The sequence below is a fragment of the Euprymna scolopes genome, chromosome 45, assembly GCF_053919585.1.
Source record: "Euprymna scolopes isolate OS-2025 chromosome 45, ASM5391958v1, whole genome shotgun sequence".
Classification (NCBI taxonomy): Eukaryota; Metazoa; Mollusca; class Cephalopoda; order Sepiida; family Sepiolidae; genus Euprymna; species Euprymna scolopes.
The window spans coordinates 21,238,245-21,258,189 of record NC_136526.1 but is presented as its reverse complement, the minus strand read 5'-3'; the positions used below and the strand labels follow the sequence as shown (position 1 = coordinate 21,258,189).

Below are 19,945 nucleotides of genomic sequence, written 5' to 3'. Positions count from 1 at the left end.
ACCGGTTTGGATTATAATATAGAAATGATAAATGAAAAAAAAAAATTATTTGTATTTATTTATTTAGACATTTCTGAAATTTAAAAAAGGGTATGTTTCATTGTATCTTTAAAAATCAGTTTAAAACATGATACGATAAATAGATATTAAAATGTAACAATTAATTTTTCTTTCTTTTCAGAATCGTGTTGTTCTCCATTGCTTAAATGATGTGCCAGCACCATTTAAATTAGTGTCCATTAATTGGTATAATGGTAGCCATGGTTACATTGAAACCAATTGTCCAAGTCTTTTAATCTGTTACACAAATGGAAGAGTTCAAATCATGCGATCAGAAATTGATAATGGTAAGTTGGACACTGTGTTTTAGGTACTCACACAGACACACACACACACTGTTACAAGTCTGTGTGTGTGTGTGTGTGTGTGTGTGTGTGTATATATATGCATATATATATATATATATATATATATATATATATATATATATATATATATATATATAGGTGCATAGGTTTAATAAAATATGTTGAGAAACACTTTAATAAAAGTTAAAACATATTTATTACTTGGAAAGGAAACACAAATAAAAGTGAAAGTCCTTAATCCATGGAGTTTCAAAGAAATACTTTCCTTTTCATCAGAGGAAAGGAGTCAGCAAAATGCATAAAGAAATTTTGCTTGCAAAGAATTTAAAGAAACTAAATATGAAAAGGATCATTTATTTATATATATATATATATATATATATATATATATATATATATATATATATATATATATATATAAAATGGGTTAAGAAATTCCAACAAAAGAAAGAAGTATATTTAAATAAGGGGGTAGTCACCAACAATGTGTATTTTTTAACATTATTTTATTATTCCGTGTCTTGGTTTTTCATTGAGAATTATGTTTAGATCATTGTAATAATGTTTTTAAATCATTGAAATCGTTTTTAACGCGTTTCAGACGTTCTGTGAAGCGTCCTCTTCAGAAATTATTTTCAAAATGTGTTGGAGATGTAAAAATAGCATTTTCGTAGTTCATTTGGAGTGTTTCCGAGGGGTGAAAACGTGTAAGCGTCTACTATTCATTGGAATGTTCAATTTTTATTACTCTTTTATTGGACTGTGGCAAGGCCGCCGAGATATATTACAAAATGCAACAAACCAGAAGACATATCCACAGGTGTGCAGTTGTAAGAAAGAAGCTTTGTTCATGAAATCTACATTTAGGTTTAGGCACAGATAAAGAGTGGGGAAAATATTAATAGTGTTTTTAGCTAGACAAGTGTTTTTTGTGAAAGTTTGGCAACGGGGGAACCACAAATTGGAGCTCAGACGAGCACTTGCCACAAAAATAACAATAAAGTAGAGACAAGCTCGCAACATCTCTTCTGTGAGAAAGAGATTTCACAGGGTAGCATGCTCTTGTTCTATCAGCCATGACTGTGGAGAAGTCCTACGTAATTAGCAGATCTTGCAGACTGGTGCAGTTGATAAAATGCTTTATAAAATTCAGTTTTGAAAGTTACACTCTTCTGGAGGTTGAAGGTTCACTCCTCAATGCGATCAACACTCAAAAATACAATTGCAAATTACTTAGGACTTCTACTCAGTTATGGCTGACAGAACAAGGGTGTGTTACCTCCATGGATTAAATAAAGGTTTATGTTTGAAATTTCATGCTTATTTCCGAGTTTGATAGAAAAATTCTCAAATTGGACAAGTTTTACATTTTGTGAATTAGCTTGTTTGCTTTTATTATGGATACATGAACAAACTGTTAAATTTTTCGTTTCACTCACACGTTGTTGCTGGGTGCAAGTCATTCACATTTAAAGCATTGTGTGATATATTCTTCTTTCCTGTTACGTTCAGCCTAGATGACATTCTTTCATTGTTGTATTGTTCAAATTTACATAAAATTCCTTTCTTTCCAGATATAAATATGACTTTCAAAAAGAACACTTCTCTTTCCAAAGAGTCATCTTACTTTGCAGAGACTATATATATATATATATATATATATATATATATATATTTTGTATTTTGTTTACAGAGAGTTGTTAGATGAGATAAGTCATTGGTACCGTCGGTTTCAAGCCCGATAATTAGGACCGTTTTAGATATCCATATCAAGCTCTCTTCAGCCAATACTCATCTAATTTTATAACCGGAAGTGGGAAATATATATACATCATGAGTTCCCGTTTAACTCTCATTTTGCTAATCATAATTAAATATATATATATATATTTGTGTGTGTTTATATTAGTGTTGGGTTGATTAATCAGAATCAGGAATCAAAAAAATCAGAAATTTTTAGGGTAACAGAATCAGAAAATTTGTGCCTATTTTCCGATGCCAACAACGATTCTTTTAATTGGCTTTTTTATTTGATTTTCTTTAAAGAAAATATTCTTACGCTGATAGTAATACTAATGTAGTGAATATCTGTTGATTTTAAACAATTAGTAAAATTAAAATCGATAGATCATCCCTCAAAAGTGTATCCTTACGTTTAAGAAAATATCTGCACATTTAACATATTTTTATCGTAATCGTAAAAAATAACAACTTTATAGTTAAATATGTAGAGATTTAGAAAGAATCGGAATCACTGATTTAATACAAAATTAGTAATTGTTTCAGAATTGGTAAAAATAGTGGAATTGTCCCATCCCTAGTTTATATATATAACAAATAAATGACAAAAGTCTATAGTCCAAATTTCACAATGTTAACCATCGTACAATTTATTTCTTTAATTCCGTTGACATTTCCAATTCTTGACAGTAACTGTTTCGTAGTACAAAATCATTCATTTATTAATAATTATTATATCAATCAATGAATCTATTTTGCCCTTAATTCATCAGAAGTAGTAGCAACTATCAATCCACCAAAATAAAATAAAATGTGTTTAGGCATAAATACAAAATCCGAAAATTGGAAGAAAAGTTGAAATTACCTTATTTTTTTAGTTTACATTATGCCATTTGAGCTTCTTAAATTAAGGATTTGTATCTATAAAAAGTGAAATATAATTGAAAAAATCATATTTCCACAGAAATACATATATACACACACTGTATATAATGATTGTATTATTGTAGTTTCCTAGGTGTAAATCGACTGAAACTCCGGTGGCTAATGTTTGTATAAACAGGCTATATAGGCACACTATTTAAACAAAATGTGATCTTTTTTTTTTTTTTTCAGTTTTCTGTGATTCTGAAAATGATTATATTTTATTTGATCATTTCTTCATATTTAATTTTCATATTTTGCGTTTAGCACCAGTTGTCTTTGATGCCCAAATACGGATAGAGGATGTGGCTTGGAACCACTCTGGTTCTACTATAGCGATAGCAGGTTCAGTCTCAATTCAAGGCAGTGACAAAGAAATAAATTTCATCCATTTTTATTCAGCCACAGGAGATGTGAGTTATATCATTTTATAATTTTTCAGTCTTTTAATTTTCTTTTTTCTACACTTCTGACGATCCATTAAATAGATCACACTTTTATTTTCTAAAACTCTGAAAGGATACCAAGCCATTTATTTTTGCAGTTTGCAATATGTTGGTATTATTAGAAAGTAAAGTCCAAAGAAAGAATTCCCAATCATTATGTTCTCCTTCTTGCAATTCTCAGTATCAAACCTCAGCACATATCTCTCAGAACTTACTTCTGCCAAAAAGACATGCCCCCCTCTCTCTCTCTGACACACAGGCTTTTTATTTGAAAAAAACGACTGCATCTCATTTGCATATTTCCCCCAACTCTTGTTACCTCACGTGACCACCAGTTCATGAATAGTAGGAGTGGCCATTTTTTTTCCTTTATCCCTTTCCTGAAACGGACAACACGTAGTACAAGGTCAGGGTTGTACTACTTTTTTAATCACATTTTTTGTTTTTTCTGAAAAGTTAATGTTATATAATTTAGAAAATATTCCAAATTTGTTTCAAAAACATTTAATTTAAACAATTGTTTTTACCCATTTCAAAATATAGCTTGATTCGCAAAATTTAAAGTATTTTCAAAAGCTTTCATTAGTGAATTTTTTACCAACATAATTAAACCCAAAAAAACAAACAAACAGAAGACATAAAATTCACTAATGAAGCCTTTTTGAAAATAATTTGAATTTTTTTATTAAGAGAATATATGGTTTTAAATGAGCAGAAATGGGTTGAAATATTTTTTGAACAAATTTGGAACATATCTTAAATTATTATATTATATTATATTTGGGGCACTGTTGGTATATGCACTATTAAGCTATCATTTCAACTTTAAAGGATTTAAAGGAATTTATATAAATTATGTTTGCATTGCTTGTGACTGGCTGTACTTTTATTTTGATTTGCTTTTTTTAAAACAATGCCTTTTTTGCTTCAAAAATAATTCTTTTAAATTTTAAGTGTAATTTCGAAAGTTAAATTTGATTATTGCAGTATCATTTGGTTAATTGAACCAGATTGTTATAATTATGTGTTCTTACAGTAATGTTTTAATCTGTATTTATAAAATGATTGAATGCAAATAGCTCCCAAAATTTTCAGTCTTTTAATATACATAAATTGCTGAGAATTTTAAAACTAATTAAAATTACTTTTTATTCAACAGTTTAAATACTTTCAAACTATTATAAATTTTTTATCACAAATTATGTCTTTGTTTTTATCTGATAACACAATAATAAAAATAATAATAACACAATAATAAAAATAATAATAACACAATAATAAAAATAATAATAACACAATAATAAAAATAATAATAACACAATAATAAAAATTCTTTTAGTATTTACACTATTGGTTTCCATAAAAATAAAAAAACGAAAATAAAAATAAAATACGAAAATAAAAAATAAAAATAAAAAACAAATACCAATGGTTGAAATCTTGAATATTTAGGCGTTCAGCCTATTGCTCTCTTAATTAAATTGTTTGGACTGCTATATTTCTTGCAATGCTAAGCATTTATATTTGTACTGGCTCAAAGACAGAAAGCTGCTACTATCTAGTTAAGATTGCGTCTATTTGAAAAATATTCTGAACTGGATAAATTATGTTTTGGAAGAAATTAAATCGAAATGCACTTTGTTGTTGTTATGAACATGTACTAATAAAAAAATAACTGACAATCTAAAATCAAACATTGATTTTGTAGGAAAAAGCTATTAATCACGAAGATTCAATAATCAGACTGGCTTTATTTTATATTTTAGATACATTAAAAACACATTTTATAAAAGAATATTAATAGCTTCCTCCTATTGACAATTTTGATATTTCATATATCTCTTTAAATTAGTTTGTTGCTTGGTTGTGTTTAATGGCCTATCAACCTCTAAAAGATGATTTAAGGTGAGAAAGTTCTTTTAACCATATTTGATCTTAAAAATAGTTTGTAGGAATCCTTTTTAGAATAGTATTTTCTCTTCGTCCTTTTGTTACTGTTTACCAAAGTAGTCAGGGTTTTTTTTTTTAACTTTTTTTTCCTAAAAAGATGTTACTTTTTTTAAAAGTTTGTTTTCCAAAGTAAAACATTTCAATTTCTTGAAAAATTTGTTTTCCAAAGTAAAATATTTTAAATCAGGAAGTCGGTATTTTCAGACAGAAATAGGTGAGAAAGGAAAACAGAGATGGGAGGGGAATTGGTTTTGCAGAACATAATTAAATTTTGCAAAGAAAGATTTTTAAAAAAGCTTTAATATACGGTGCATTTGAGCTAGGAAGCCGATATCTTCAGGCAGTAGCACCAGCCCTCTTTAAATTAGGTTTAATGTTTTTATAACAAAATAACTAAGAACTCTTTAAATTAAGGTTAATGTTTTTTTTAACAAAATAACTCAAGAACTCTTTAAATTAAGGTTAATGTTTTTTTTTAACAAAATAACTCAAGAACTCTTTAAATAAAGGTTAATGTTTTTTTAACAAAATAACTCAAGAACTCTTTAAATTAAGGTTAATGTTTTTTTAACAAAATAACTCAAGAACTCTTTAAATTAAGGTTAATGTTTTTTTTAACAAAATAACTCAAGAACTCTTTAAATTAAGGTCAATGTTTTTTTAACAAAATAACTCAAGAACTCTTTAAATTAAGGTTAATGTTTTTTTAACAAAATAACTCAAAAACTCTTTTAATTAGGGTTAATATTTTTTTAACAAAATAACCCAAGAACTCTTTTAATTAGGGTTAATATTTTCTTAACAAAATAACTCAAGAACTCTTTAAATTAAGGTTAATGTTTTTTTAACAAAATAGCTCAAGAACTCTTTAAATTAACGTTAATATTTTTTTAACAAAATAACTCAATAACTCTTTAAATTAACGTTAATATTTTTTAAACAAAATAACTCAAGAACTCTTTAAGAACTAAGTACTTTCAATTCCTCTAGAATCATCTTCAACTATTTTCAATGAAGAAAAATGTCATTTGATAAAATTTAAAATGAAGTAGTTTTTTTTTTTTCTTTTAGCATTTAAGAAGTTTAAAAATTCCTGGCAAGGAACTAAAGAGCTGTGCTTGGGAAGGATTTGGTCTGAGATTGGCTGTCACAGTCGATCACTTGGTGTATTTTGCTAACATCAAACCAGATTATAAGGTAAATTCTTTTGCTTTGTCTTTTCATGTTACAATCGGTGCTTGTGCAGTTTAATATGATTTCAAACAAATGCATTTTCCTCAAACAAGTTTTCCCATAAGAAATAACTGAAAACCAATTTATCCATTCCTGGATCCCAAAACCATCCACATTAACCCTAATTAACAATAAAGCACATTTTCCTGATTACTAAAAACACATTTAAATATTAGTTAAACTTAAGAATACAGTAATAAGATAAATAAGATGATATTAAGGAAATAAAATGTGAGTTTATTATGAGCATTTACTATGGCGGAAAACGGTGGTGGCTAACAGAGGAGAATGCGTGGTGGAGGAGCGAGGAAACGCGAGAGACTGTTGATGATATGTATGCACTTACACTTAAAATTAAAGTTAACTTTAAATGAACGTAAACTAAATTTTTTTACTACACTAATTTTTTTGTTTTGTTTTATTTTGGTATTTTTTTTTGTTTTGTTTTATTTTGGTATTTTTTTGTTTATTTTTATTTTTGTATTTTTTTGTTTTGTTTTATTTTGGTATTTTTTTTGTTTTGTTTTATTTTGGTATTTTTTTGTTTTGTTTTATTTTGGTATATTTTTTTTGTTTGTTTAATATTATCAGTTTTTTCTTCACTTCCTTTTGTCCTTTTAGCTGGACTCTCAACGCTTTCACTCTGTACAGGTCTTTTAAGCAAAATCCTATCCAAGGAAGTTTGTCTAAGCCTCCTTTTCCAAATATTACAGAAATGCATAAGACAAGTGTCAATAAAATGGATGAGCAGTAGCCACTTTTTCTGGGTGTTTCTTTTCTACAAAAGCAGCAATTTCCACCCGCTTAGCCAACGCCTCTCTAATCTCCTTTGTAGATGTCACCTTCTTTGGCTCATCTTCCTCCTTATTGCTGATCTCTTGCAGCACCTCTGCCTATTGCATCGCCTGTACTTCCTTCAAGTCCTCTGATGTCAGTTCCTTCTTGTACTCCTGCACAAACTCGTTAATATCCCCCTGATCTACTTCAAGCCCCATGAACTTTCCAAGGGAAACAATCTCTAACAACACTTTGGTCTCAGGTTGGAGATCAAACCTTTCAAAGTCTCTTTCAGCGATGCAATTAGGCTACAATATTTTCCTGGCAGAATTCAATGTGCATTTCATAATGCCCTGTCATGCAGCATCAATGTTTTTCAGATTTATGGCAATGTTGAAATGTTCCTTTGAAAACTCACAAAGGGTCATTTGAGTGTTGTTCATGATTTGATCGCCAGAACAAATACTTAATGTACAGTTTTTTAAAGTTTGAGATCACCTGCTGACCGTGGGTTGGAGAATTGGGGTGGTATTTGGAAAGAGGAAGAGCACCCGGATGATTTTGAAATTTTCCATTATGTCGTCTTCTAGGCCATGGAGGTGCATAGGAGCATGGTTTAGAATAAACAAACATTTCAATGGAAGGCCATTCTCTTGGAGATATTGCTTCACTGAAGGGCCAAACACTAAATTCACCCATTCAGTAAAAACACTGACAGATCACCATGCCTTTGCATTGGCCCTCCACATCATCTCTATTTTAAGACTTTATAAATCTTAAATGCACGTGGGTTTTCTGCATGAAAGACCAGCAGTCACCGCTAGCATTCGCACACAGTGCTAAGGTTAGGCAGTCTTTCATGGGTAGCCCAGCAGCTTTTTCTCCTTAGTAGTGATGAATGTTCTGCATGGCATTTTTTCCAAAAAAGGCCTGTCTCATCGCAAGTAAACACTTGCTGTGGTATATAACCTTCTTCCAAAATTAGTGAAGCAAAGCATTGCATAAACTCACCCGCAGCTTTGGTATCTGTACTCGCTGTTTCACCATGCCTTACCGCAGAGTAAGTGCCAGTCCTCTTGTTGAATTCATTAAACCAGCCATGGCTGGCCTTACAATCCACTCTACGTGTACCCAATGATGTTTCCCCCTCTGTTGACGCTGCCTCACATTGTAGGTCCTTGTAGATGGAGAGCGCCTTCTCAGAGATGATGCTGTCCGTGACAGTATCTCCTGCCAGCTCCTTGTTGCATATCCACAACAACAGAAGTCTCTCTATCTCGTCATGGGTGTTAGTCCTCAATTTGGAAATAATAGTTTTTACACCGTTGGTCAGTTTTATAACTTTTATGGCATCTTTCTGTTTCAGTATCGTACAGATCGCCGATGATGGCCGATCGTACTGTTGTTTCACTAGATCACTCACACGAACACCACGCTCATGTTTGCCTATGACCTCTTGCTTCATTTCGATCAACATCATCCTCTTTTTCTTTTTCTCAAAGGACACCTTCCATTTCCTTTTTTACGAACTCCTGGTAAGGATCACTAAAAAGTCACAAAAAAGAGACGCAATGCAATAAAAACAACGCAAGAGTGCAAGATCAGGTCTGTATGGCAGAAAACACGTGCTGACTGGGATGAGCTGATGCTCGGCGATCTCAAACACTCAGCCACCTAGGTAGCATCTAAAAACTATCGTAACTTGGATTTTCTCTCATATGTAGGTCAAGATTTTTGCTCAGAAGACATTGCATGTCTCGAATTTCTCAGGAATAGAGACGCTTGTATGTAAAGAGACCACTATATGCATTTTTTTTTTTTTTTTGTAAAAAATATTTCTAGTAGATCTTCTACTTGATCATTTTTTAAATAATTTTTGAAATTTTTACTAATTTCAACATGACACATAAGTATGTAATAGTGTTTTTACCAAAATTGCATTTTTTTAAAAATTCCATTATATTGCACAAGCACCTCTTAATCTCTATTGTCAACACTATTGTCTAGTGTTGTTGTTAAATTAGGCCATGGACCAGATCCTTAAAAAAAGATATAGTTTTTGAGTACTATGCACATTATTTATAAAGTAAAATAAAAAGTTAATTTTTGTATCAATTTCAAATCTGCTTGTATTATCACTGTGTGTGCACTTTTGCAAAAAAAGGCAGACAATTCAGGATATAAAATGCAAATTAAATTATTGTTTGGTTTGAAAAAAAAAAATTAAGTTTAAACTTGCTGCTGTCTAATACATTTAAGTGTATTACCAGTCGGCTAATATGTCTGTATTCATGAATATTGTGTGGATTACCCAAGCAAGTATTCCTACTGCATATAAAACCAAAAGTGTTATACTTCACATGCGTGCCAAATACTCAAAATTGCAAATACATCTCTAAAAAGTGCTATGCAATTTAAATTCATTGATAAAAACAGATGAAAAATGTTTACACAGCTTTCCAAACATTATGCCTTCCAAAATTACCACATGAAAGAACTGCTTCCAAATATTTATTAGGATTAAAGGCACACTTAAACTAATCGGAAGTATATTTTTGTTTTTATTTTTGGGGGAGAAAAGAAGCGACAATCCATAATTTAATGATTTTTGGACTTTTAAGACTTGTATTTTATTAAACAATCTTATATATATATATATATATATATATATATATATATATAAAAACTCATAATTTAACTTTTTTCAAATAAAGTTATTGAAAATAAAACAATTGTAAAAATTTCAAAATATTCTAATTTGACTGTTGCATTTTAAATCTAAATAATTATATTTTCTTTAAAAAAAATTTATATAAAAATACATTCCATCGATTTCATAATATTCTAAGCTTAGTATTATATTTTATTTGTGCATTTAAAAAATTATTTATCTGAAAATTTAAAAATATAGAAAGTTACATTTTATGAGGAAATTAAAAAAATAATAATTTTAAATATTGTTGCTCATATAGTAAATGTTTTAAAATTTAAATTCAATTAAATTCAACAGGTTTCAAATGAATGTTTCTGTTGTGTTCGTTTTTACTGAACTTGTTTCGAATTATGATAAAATTTTGGATTCTCCCCTTTTCCCTTCCAAAGATGTAAACAATAACTATTTCTGATTAGCTAAAGTGTGCTTGTGCTGGATTAAATTGCTTTAATAGTTAATAAAATTCACAATCCTTTCTGCAATTCAACCATATTTGATAAGAATAAACTTCAGTCTATGCCTGACCTGTCGATCAAGTTTTAATCATGGATGTGCAATAGTTTTTGCTTCAATGAATTTATCAGCAAGAAGACAGATTCCCTCTGTGTCTCTTTCTCAATTTATAATAAAATAAGACAAACTGATTAATAAAAGGATAAGAAAAAGAAGACAAAACAAATCAATAAGAATATAAACTTAATCTCTCATCATTCTGTTTTAATAATAATAATAATAATAATAATAATAGATCAAAGAAGGGACAGAGAATGAAATTAGCAAGGAAACCCTCAAGAAAACCCACGAAAATGGCAAACCGGAGAGCATCAGGTTACGATGCAATACACATAAACTGGTTCAAGAAATTCACAACGCTACATGAAAGGCTAATTCAAAACCTGAAAAGCAGACGTGCAAAAACGGATGACCACAGGTAGAACGACACTGATACAAAAAGACACAGAAAAAAGAGCTTACCTACCAAATTGGCAGCAGTACCTGAAAATGAAAATCATAAAATTTTATGGGACATGGATGTACAAACAGATAAAACTATCCAAGCAAGAAGACCAGATGTCATAATAATTAACAAGGAGAGAAACTCCTGCCAAATCATAGATTTTGCTGTTCCAGCAGACCACAGGGTGGATATCAAGAAGACTGGGAAGCGGGGTAAATATGCAGAGCTAGCCAGAGAGCTGAAAGGGATATGGAATATAAAGAAGGTCAGGATTACACCAATAATACAAGTTTAGGAATAATTTTGAAAAACTTTGAAAAAAGAATGGAAGAAATTGGAAGCTTAAGAACGGCTGAGAATATACAATGGATAGCAATAATGAAAACAGATGAAATATTAAAAAGAACCCTTGAAAGAAACGCTACTTGAAATTAAGAAAATTGAAACTGTATAATTGTAAGTTACCCGCACACACACACACATAAAAGTAACGACATCAACTGATACCACACAAATACTCAAGAAGGGTTAAGGTGGATGGAAAGATCAAGGAGAGAAAGCACTAACCAGACCTCCACTGAATGAGTGCAAAGTGGATTTGGACATTGGAGAGGCTTATTGCCACCCAAATTTCAGTGAATACCAATGGTCACTACCAACGAGAAATCAATAGTTAGCAGCTGTTGTGATAATGCAAATTAATTTGCAAACATTATCAAAAGAGGTGGAGAGAACTGGAAATCTGAGGAAACTTGTTGTCACTCAGACTCCAGAGAAAACCACAGGTTGTTCTCAAAATGAAATCTTTGTTGATCTGTGTGCAAACTCCTAGTAAGCGAATAATAATAATAATAATTATGATAATAAAAATAATAATAATAATTATGATAATAATTATAATAATAAAAATGATAATAATAATAATAATTATGATAATAATTATAATAATGATGATAATTATGATAATAATTATAATAATAATTATGATAATAATTATAATAATAAAAATAATAATAATAATAATTATGATAATAAAAATAATAATAATAATTATAATAATAAAAATGATAATAATAATAATAATTATGATAATAATTATAATAATAATGATAATAATAATTATGATAATGATGATAATAATTATAATAATAATTATAATAATTATAATAATAATTATGATAATAATTATAATAATAAAAATAATAATAATAATAATTATGATGATAATAATAATAATTATGATAATTATTCTACCAAAATATGAACGGAGTTAAGACAAAAACAGAACAACCAAACAGGACAGAAAAGAGACTCTACTGGAGTAAAATATGAGAAGAGCGGCGAGACCACAATAGCTGAAAAACATGAAAGAAGAGTTACAACAACTAGAAGAAGGAACAGTGAATGAAATCAGCAAGGAAACCCTAAACAAAACCATAGAAAAAATGGCAAACTGGAGAGCACCAAGGCACGACGGGATACATGCGTACTGGTTCGAAAAATTCACAACCTTACACGAAAGGCTAGCCCAAAATCTGAGAAGATGTATGCAGGAAGCAAGCATGCCAGACTGGATAACAAAAGGTAGAACTACACTGCTACAGAAGGATATAGAGAAAGGAACCGTCCCCAGCAACTATAGGCTGATCACGTGCTTACCCACTATGTAAAAATACTAACAGCACAACTGAGGGAACAAATCTACCACTGCCTGAATAATCGTGGACTCCTCCCTGAGGAACAGAAAGGATGCCAAAAAGGAAAAATAGGAACACATCATCTGCTATATATAGATCAAAAGATCCTAAAGGAGGTAAAAAGGAGAAAGAATTTAGCCATGGCATGGATCGACTACAAAAAAGCGTACAACAGGATCCCCTAACCTTGGATAATAGAATGCTTAAAAATGTATAAAATACTAAGCGGGATCATCAACGTAATAGAAAATGTAATGAGAATGTGTTATCCATCAGCTGTCAATTCCAGTCTCCATAGACTGGAATTGACAGCTGATGGGCAACACATAACAGAAATTAACATACAAAGAGGCATTTTCCGAGGAGATTCATTATCACCATTACTGTTCATCATAGCCATGATGCCCCTGAACAGTATTCTGAGAAAGTGCCAAGCCGGATACAAGTTTTTTAATACAGAGGAAAAAATGAACCACCTGATATACATGGACGATTGTAAACTTTTTGCAAGGACCGAAAAGGAGCTAGAGATACTAATTAACACTACCAGGATCTTCAGCAGGATATCCAAATGGAATTTGGAATGGAAAAGTGCGCTCTACTAGTTATAAGAAAGGGAAAACTGGAAACGATAGAAGGCATGGAACTACCCAACCAATCAGAGATGGAGGCACTAGGGGAACAAGATGACTATAAATATTTGGGAATTCTGGAAGCGGACACCATCAAAGCAACAAAAATGAAAGAGAGAATTGGAAAGGAATACATCAGGAGAACAAGAAAACTCCTGGAAACGAAATTATATAGCAGAAACCTAATAAAAGGTATAAATACATGGGTAGTATCACTAGTAAGATTCTCTGGACCATTCATAGGGTGGACAAAAGAAGAACTGAGACAGCTCGATCAGAAGACCAGGAAACTCATGACCATGCACAATGCACTACACCCAAAGGATGATGTTGACTGACTCTATGTGAAAAGGAAAGACAGCGGGAGAGGACTGGTCTTCATAGAAGACTGTGTGAATGACATAAAAAAGAACTAGATAATATAAAATACTGAAAGGATAATTAGGGCAGCAAGAGACACTGAAAAAATTTAAAAAAAACAGAAAACAGAGAGACAAATGACAAAACAAGAAAAGAAAAATGGGAAAAGAAACGACTACACAGAAGATTCATAAGAATGACAAAAGATGAGAATAACGAAAACACTTTGACATGGATGCGAAAAGGACATGTAAACCGAGAAACTGAATCCCTAATAACTGCAGCACAAGATAACAAGAACCAACCATATCAAAGCAAAAATCGATAAAATGCAAGAAAACAGCAAATGCAGACTCTGTGGACAAAGAGATGAAATGATAAACCATTTAGTAAGTGCATGCAACAAACTGGCCCAAAAGGAATACAAGAATAGGCACGACCAAGTGGGAAGGGCAGTACACTGAGAATTATGCAAACAACTGCATTTTGAACGTACAGACAAATGGTACAAACATAAGCCCGCAACAGTACTTGCAAACAAGAACCACAAAATCCTATGGAACATGGACATACAGACAGACAAACCCATCCAAGAAAGAAGACCAGATGTCATAATGATTAACAAGAAAGAAAAATCCTGTCAAATCATAGATTTTGCTGTCCCAGCTGACCACAAGGTGAGTATAAAAGAATAACAATAATGAAAACAGCTGAATTATTAAGGAAAACCTTTGAATGCGGAGAATAATACACATGAACCACATGCGTGAGCCAAACTGCTGCAGAGGCAAAACATGGAGAAGCGTTACAGGGAATGAAGAACAATGAAGCTGCATATCAACAAGTTTTACATCCCCATCACACATCCCGTTCCATCACCCCCACCCCAAAAGTGTGATACCAAATAGCCAAGAAGGGTCAAGGAGGATGGAAAAACCGAGGAGAGAACGCTGACCAGACCTCCGCTGGACAAGCACAAAGAGAACTGGGACCTCGGGGAGGCTTAGTGCCACTTAAATTCCAGTATAGACCAATGGCCGCTGCCAGTGAGAAATCAATGGTGAGAGGCTGTTGCGATAATGCAAATTTATTTGCAAATGCTATCAAAGGAGGTGGAGAGTGCTGGACGTCTGGGGAGACTTGTTGTCACTCAGCTTCCAGCGAACACCGCAGGTTTTTCAATCAGATTTTTGATGACTTGTGTGAAAGCTCCATGTGAGCCAATAATAATAATAATAATGATAATAATAATAATAATAATGATAATAATAAAAATAATAATAATAATAATAATAATAATAATAACAATAATAATAAAAAATAATAATAATGATAATTACAAATATCATTTTGACTATTTCCAGTGGTGCTACTGCAGCACAAGTGTTGTGTACACTTTTACGAAACCTGATCGAGTTGAAACTTGTGTTGTATTCTGGGAAACCACAAAGGATGAGGTAAGCCATCTTTTTAAAGCACACATTGTCGGCAGATATTTTAAATATTGAATATAGATAAGAATTGTCAAATGCATTAGGTTATTTGGCATGATTGATGGGGGATGACTTTTAGTTAACCTTAATCTCCATTTGAGAATTTGATCATGTTACATGCGATAAATTTTAAATTAAGTTGCTATATGAATTTTAATTAAGGTATGATACATTAGGTTCTAATAGATTAGGGTACTTAAGACCCCACCTTACTCTTTCGTGGGGATAGTCCAGCTAGAAGCAATGTTTAGTTAAAGGAATGGAGATCATTCAGTTCTTTTTTTTTTTTTTTTACAAAGGAGTGACCACTTATCAAGGCCCAGAAGCCACTCGAGGATAAGGTTTAATGAGTGTACAGTGGTCAAGGGGAACACTTCGTAGTAATCGTTAGTAGTGGAAATTTGGTAAATCGGATTACTTAAGGGGAACGGCTCATCAAGAACTTGTTCATGTTGGACTTGAAGACAACCATCTTGTAGTCGGTTGGAAAGCAGGAAAAAGGAACAGAGTTCCACATGCGTGCAGTTCTAAGAAAGAAACTTTGTTCATGGAATCTACGTTTAGGCACAGATAAAGAGTGGAGGAAATTATTGATTGTGGTTTTAACTAGACGAGTGTTTTTCATGAAAGTCAGGACAGGGGGGAACCAGAGATTGGAGCTCAGACAAGCACTTGTCATGAGTTCTATTTTTTGTTCTCTCCTCTTATATAGCAACATTAATTGTGAATATGTGAAAATAATAATTAAAATGGTATTATTCACATAAGGTTAAAGTAAAGAAAAAAAGTGGAAAATTCCATTAGAAATCGGAAAGTAAAGGTTACATGTCAGGATTAATAGCACAAAATCGGCAGTGACACTTACAATTGATTCTGATAAATATTATTCTGTTTCATTGATTTCTGCTTTCATGGTTTTATTTTCATACTGTTGTATTGTCCCCACTAAATCATTTTTATATATCTTCTTAACTAACAGGCCATATATATGTATCTATTTATATATATATGCATTGTGTACGTATATAACGGACTGTTGTCTTTGTGTCCTGAATGTCTATCTTAATGACCCATGACTCATTTAGTGTTGTAGGTGCATGTGTGTGAAACGTATAATACACATACACATGATAACATACCTGTTTATTGCTGCTGGCCACTTCTGGGAGAATTGCCAACCGTCCTTGGAGGAGTCAGAACCTGCTGTAACAAAAATGCTTAAAGACATGGGCCCAAGATGAATGTGTGTTTTTATATGGTTTATTCATTCCCAGGCATCACGTCAGCAGAAATGGAGTGACCGACGATCTTTGGCTTGTGGGCTATCTATTTGAGATCGTCATCTCCCTTATAGGGAGACCTTCTTAACCCATCTTGCTTGTTCGTCGTCTTGGATCCAACTCACCTAAGTTTACTCAGCTTACTCAAACTGGAACACCTGACACATCACTTCTGGTTCCCGCTCACATACTTCCGGTGCAACTCACCAGTCAACAGAGTTTGATCGATGTCAAAACATGTCATGATTCAAATTCTCTGTTGTTTACTCTGCTAAATAGATAAATAGACAGACACAGCCAGACAGATAAATAGATAGATGGATAGATAGATAGATAGATAGATAGACAGAATGGATAGATAGATAGATAGATAGACAGACAGATAGATAGATAACTGTTTCTATCCTGCTATTACCTAACAATACATATGATAGTAACTTTGCATCTAGGTTTTATAAGGTAATCCTTTATGATTAAATACACAAAATATGCTAGAATGTTTTATAAGGTAATCCTTTATGATTAAATACACAAAATATGCTAGAATGGTACAAGAAAAAATGTAAACATCAAACAATGCAAATCTATTCAGAAATTTATTCAAATTATTCAGCTTGAATGCAAAATTTTTTTAACTAACGGGTGTACCTGGCGTTGCCCTGGTGTGTGGATGTGTAGTAAGGAACTCCAGAGGGGCCGGGGGGCAGTGGGGGTCAAAACAGCAGTAGACAGCTTGGGTATAGAGAGGTGTTAAAATAAAAGTGGTAGTAGGCAGGCAAGCTTGAACCCGTAACGTAAAGCAGAAAAAAAAAAATTTTTTTAAAAATAACATCTTGGCCGATGGCTCTATCACATAACCAGAAGTGGCGAGCGTTGAACTTAAGTATAGTCAGTAGAAAGGAGATGATGACTTGCTAATATGTCGGCGAAAAAAGTGACCCCTCCTTGTACAAAACGGCTGAGTTGAGGGTGAAAGAATTAATGTTTTGGGACAATTTTTTTATATTTGTTGTCCAAAACATAGAGCGTCAAAACAATACTGATCTTGTGAGGATCCGTCACATGTGTCGAAAGTTTTTACGAGACATACAAACACACGCACATTTTTCCTTTTATATATTAGACTAGCCTGGGTGCCCGGCATTGCCCGGGTGTTTGGAGTTGTGTGTTGAGCAAAAAAAAAATGGTAGTAGGTAGGCAGGCTCGAACCCATACCGTGAAGGAGGAAAAGAACGTGAAAAAAAAAGAGGAGAGTGAATTCGATGAGTTAGTAATTACCTTTTGCCCGGGTGGAGAATATTGGCACAAGAACAAAATAAAAAAATAAAAGACAAGATAGAGAGGTGGGATTGAACTCGGAAATGTAGGGAAATTAGTCTTCCTTGCTAACCATTAGACCAAAGAGAAAAGTGAATTCAATGAGTTGGTGATTAACTTTAGAATCATAGGAGTTGCCATGCACGCGCAGAAATGAACATTGCTTTTAAACCTGGCCAGGAGCTAGTTAAGCTTCTTGCTTTTTGTCGTTTTATCTATTTGTTTCCTCATGAAAGCAAATTAGATACAAGGTCGTTTTTAATGTGGGGGAAACAGCTCCCCCAGAAAAGGAGGCACTCTCGCAGTAGCCAAATAAATAGTAATTGTCTCAGTATGAAAGGTATCCCCTACATTGACCAAGGACCAATTACAGAACAGATACTACCTGGCTATTTAAGTGAAACAAGCTGGGGGCCAGGCAGTTGTTTGTGTTCAAATAGTTTCGCTTTATTATACGAAAAAGCCAAACAAACATCCGAGAGGATGCCACGGTAGGAATTTTGTTTTTAACTCAATCCACAAAAAGATAGAGACAGTGTCCATTTGCGAATGCGAGACATTATGATCTGGTAAGTATGCGAAAACTTCTTGTGAAATCTAACCAACGCGAGAACCTCCAGCCAAAAAGCTTTTCATGGACAAACATAAACGCACGTGTCCATTTTGCCTTTTATATAATTGAAGATTGAGCATTTCTTTGCAAGTATGTTCTTTATTTTTTTGTCTTATTTCTTTTTAATGCAGAAATATATAAAACATATAAAAAACCTGACCAATCTGATTGGTCATGGAGAATATTGTTGTCTGGTTACGAAAAATGAAGAGATAGATGGTCAGGTAAGATTAGGATTTCATCCATTTTTACTTATTTATTTATATTATACATTTTTTATAAGTTTTTTATAAGTTTTTTATAAGTTTTTTATATTTTTTATATTGTTTTTTGTGTTGTTTAGTTGTTTATTGTTGCAGCACTCGATTATGTACTAGAAAGATTGGGGTCTAATCCTTATGTTTTATAATGCATGGACCAAAGAGAGCACTTGAACTGACAGCCTTGTACCAGACTGATACAGGGACAAAAGAAAACCATGTTTTTTTCAAATGCTAGATGAAGATTGATAATTTAGATTATTCAGACTACTGTTCTCATCTTGGTTTAACCATTAAACCATTCTGATGAAAGCTTCGGTTCTAAGTGACAGACTTCTGGGGATCAAAGTTTCAATCCTTACTGTAGGTGATAATGACTAAGAATAACATAAAAATTTACACTTCTAACCGATCATGGCTGACAGAATAAGAACAGTCTACATCCCTTGATTAAATAAAATATAAAAATAAATTATGTTCCCAGGTTTAATATAAAGATTCCAAGTTCAAAAATATGCACCTGCAGAAGTTCAAAGGTCACATTAACAGAAATGTTTAAAAGATAATACGTAAGATGAGAAAAGTAACCTGAAAAAGCTAAAGTTTTTGCCGGTTTTTAAAAAGGACATTTTTAACCACTGTAATTTATTTCATGCATATGTTGTATAGTCACCATACCAAAAAGGCGACATGTTATATATACTAGCGAGGTTACCTGGGCTGTTTGGAGGTATAAAAGAAAAAAAAAGTATTAGTAGGCAGGCAGGTTTGAACCCATGACGCAAAGGCAGAAAACCTGAGATCTTACCACTGCACTACGACAACAAAGGAAGTGAAAAGTGTTTAAATTTAGCGATTTCAATCAAAAGCTGTTGACTTACTGATAATTAGGTCAAGAGTCGGTGAAGAAATGAGAGTGCCTGGGGCCAGTTTCTCGTGGTATTTATTTTCTTCACCACGAGGTTGTTCCCAGCTCCCAAGTGTCCAAATGAATAGCAATTGTCTGATCAAAGTTAATTGCTTTCTGGCACGAAGTCGGAAAACTGCCTTTGCTTTCGTTAGTTTCGCTTTTATATACAAAAGCCATGAACAAACACACAAGAAGGCAGAATAGCAGGAATTTTATAAAATAAAAGTCGCTCAAATAAAAGATAGAGACAACCTCCTTTTGTAAATCAGAGCTA

At 32.3% G+C, this 19,945-nt stretch overlaps 1 protein-coding gene across 1 annotated transcript in view; it reads left to right on the top strand.

The window, feature by feature from the left end:
* Positions 1-19,945, top strand: part of LOC145269281 (WD repeat-containing protein 35-like) — a 143,094-nt gene that overhangs the window by 38,985 nt on the left and 84,164 nt on the right. Inside the window, exons 8-12 of the mRNA XM_080124963.1 lie at positions 182-347; positions 3,300-3,445; positions 6,500-6,625; positions 15,163-15,255; positions 18,633-18,725. Of these exons, the coding sequence (XP_079981089.1) occupies positions 182-347; positions 3,300-3,445; positions 6,500-6,625; positions 15,163-15,255; positions 18,633-18,725 (624 nt within the window). The remainder of the gene's footprint in view (positions 1-181; positions 348-3,299; positions 3,446-6,499; positions 6,626-15,162; positions 15,256-18,632; positions 18,726-19,945) is intronic.